General features: G+C 52.3%; 1 protein-coding gene across 1 annotated transcript; it reads left to right on the top strand.

Moving 5' to 3' along the window:
• The first annotated feature begins 581 nt into the window (after positions 1-581).
• MOS (MOS proto-oncogene, serine/threonine kinase) lies at positions 582-1,604 on the top strand. Its single transcript, XM_019973517.2, has one exon. The coding sequence runs from the start codon at positions 582-584 to the stop codon at positions 1,602-1,604; it is 1,023 nt and encodes a 340-aa protein (XP_019829076.2).
• The last annotated feature ends 1,146 nt before the right edge of the window (positions 1,605-2,750 follow it).

Genomic DNA, 2,750 nt, shown 5'->3' with positions numbered 1-2,750 from the left:
TTGCACCTAATTTTCCCTGTAATCGGTTCAACAAGTGTCAGCTGTTCATGTTTCAACTCTTTCTGCCAATAACTGCTGGAAGTGATTTAATGCAGCTGGAGAATAAACTGACAATCATTATAGCCTGCAAAGTGTGAAAAAAATTTCATTGCACTATTGTGATCTGAGGACCGATGACGCCCAGTGGATGAGACTTGGAGGGGGAGGGGTGGGGGGAAGCCTACTTTATAATAATTAAAGAACTTGTAGAAGAGGGGTGATTCCTGGGGCAAGTCCAACTGTTTATCCGGTGAACCCTCTTCCAGGGCTTGTTTTATAAGAATTCACTGTAAGTGCCCAAGGGAAATGCCTTCATCTGAATGGGGTTGTGGTGCTGCCTGCGTTCAGATGGTTTCCCCAGCTGATAAAAGTCCTCGCTAAGGAATCGCACAGATGTGGCTCCTTTGGGGAAGATGAAGGCAGAGGAGACAAACAACGGGGTGGAGCGCAGGGGCAGCCTCCAGTGATGCCTGCAGGCCGGCGGGGTCCCCTGTTCCAGGCCGGCTCACCTGCGCCCCCGCGGGGTCCGCGCTGCAGGAGAGATGCCCTCGCCCCTCCCGCGGCGCCCTCACCTGCCCGGCGACCTCTCGCCGTCGTCGGGGGACTCGCGGCCCTGCAGCAGCCCCTGCGAACTCTTGGGTCGCATCCCGCCGCGGGCCCGGCGCCTCCGGCGCCGGCTGGCCTGGTGTTCCATCGACTGGGAGCAGGTGTGTCTGCTACGGAGGCTGGGCGCGGGTGGCTTTGGCTCGGTGTACGAGGCCACCTACCACGGCGTGCGCGTGGCCGTCAAGCAGGTGAGCCGGTGCTCCAAGAACCCGCGGGCGTCAAGGCGCAGCTTCTGGGCCGAGCTCAACGCGGCCCGGCTGTGCCATGCTAACATCGTGCGCGTGCTGGCGGCCAGCACGCACCCGCCCCCGGGTTTTGACAGCCTGGGGACTGTCATCATGGAGTTCGGGGGCAATATCACCTTGCACCAGGTCATCTACGGCCCCACCGGCTGCCCCGGGGACTCAGGCATGCAGCTGGGCTTGGAGAGGTGTCTAAAGTACTCCCTAGACGTGGTCAGCGGCCTGCTGTTCCTCCACGCGCAAAGCATTGTGCACTTGGACCTCAAGCCGGCCAACATCCTCATCAGTGAGCAGGACGTCTGCAAGATCGGGGACTTCGGCTGCTCCGCGAGGCTGGATGACCTGCGGAGCCCGCGAACGCCTCACCACCTGGGTGGCACCTACACTCACCGAGCCCCGGAGCTCCTCAAAGGAGAGCCTGTTACACCCAAGGCCGACATCTACTCCTTCGCCATCACCCTCTGGCAGATGAGCACGCGGGAGGCGCCCTTCTCGGGGGAGCGGCAGCACGTGCTCTACGCCGTGGTGGCCTACCACCTCCGGCCCGCCCTCCGGGCACCCATCTTCACCGACTCGGTCCCCAGGAAGACGCTGGCGGGCATTGTCCAGCGCTGCTGGGCGGCCCTTGCTCCCGAGAGGCCGAGCGCAGAACTTCTCTTGGGGGACCTCCACGCTTTGAAAGAGGAGCTGGGAGGACTCGAGACTGGATCCAGATAAGCGTCTGTCTTTGTTTCTGATCGTTTTTAACGAAGTGAAGATTTAGCGGGGGAAAAAATCATATAGGTAGGATGGATTTTTAGAAAATAAAGTCCCTAAAAAACTCCCTTTATCTCGAATGCTTTTTCTAAGACAAACCGCAGAGTGGTCGTGGTGCTCTTTGTCGTTATTTAGTCGCGAAGTCGTGTCCGACTCTTTTGCTACCTCATGGACTACAGCCGGCCAGGCTCCTCTGTCCATGGGCTTCTCCAGGCAAGAATACTGGAGTGGGTTGCCATGCCCTCCTCCAGGCAGTAACAGGTATTCCTGAATAAATTGTAAAAAAAAAAAAAAAAAAAAAGAAAGAAAAATAGTTGTCTGCAACCCCAACAAAGAGGACAGCAGCTCATAACTCTTGTTTTCATTTAAATGGCTATTCTTTGTATTTGTTGTTGTTGTTGAGTCCCTAAGTAGTGTCTGACTCTTTGCTGACCCCATGGACTGTAGGCCACCAGGCTCCCCTATCCATGGGATTTCCTAGGCAAGAATACTGGAGTGGGTAGTCATTTCCTCCTCTAGGGGATCTTCCTAATCTTCCGGACCCAGGGATGGAATCAGGGTCTCCTGCATTGGCAGCCAGATTCTTTATGGCTGAGCCACCAGAGTAGCCCCCTGGTGGTTCTAGGACCTACCTTATCTCTTTACAGGGTTATGTTTTGCTTTCACAGCTACTGTGCTTACTGTAACAGTTCCATGGTACTGCACTTTTTCAGATTTGTTATTTGTAAAACCAGGTTTTCCAAAACAGAACTGAATTAGAAAATGCCAAATTTTTGATACTCAAATAACATGCTCCATACCCACCACCTAAATTTAAACTACTAATAGTTAATTTTGTTCCCATACTACATAAGTGAACACATTTTTTTTTAAAAAGATTAATTTTCCTTCCTCCTCCAAAAACTTACTTGTTTCTAATGACCTTCACACATACAACTCTCAAACTGAGATAAATTTAGTTTTGTAGGAATAATATGTTAAATGATTTCTTGTGATATTTTGAACTTGTATAATTTTGCTAAAATACTTCTGAACTGGGTCCCTTTTCCAGTTATCTGCATGAGACAACAAGGAAAGATTACACGATGTGAGAAGAAATAATAACCT

Source organism: Bos indicus, chromosome 14, assembly GCF_029378745.1.
Source record: "Bos indicus isolate NIAB-ARS_2022 breed Sahiwal x Tharparkar chromosome 14, NIAB-ARS_B.indTharparkar_mat_pri_1.0, whole genome shotgun sequence".
Classification (NCBI taxonomy): Eukaryota; Metazoa; Chordata; class Mammalia; order Artiodactyla; family Bovidae; genus Bos; species Bos indicus.
The sequence above is the reverse complement of the archived record's forward strand: the minus strand, read 5'-3'. Positions and strand labels throughout refer to the sequence as shown.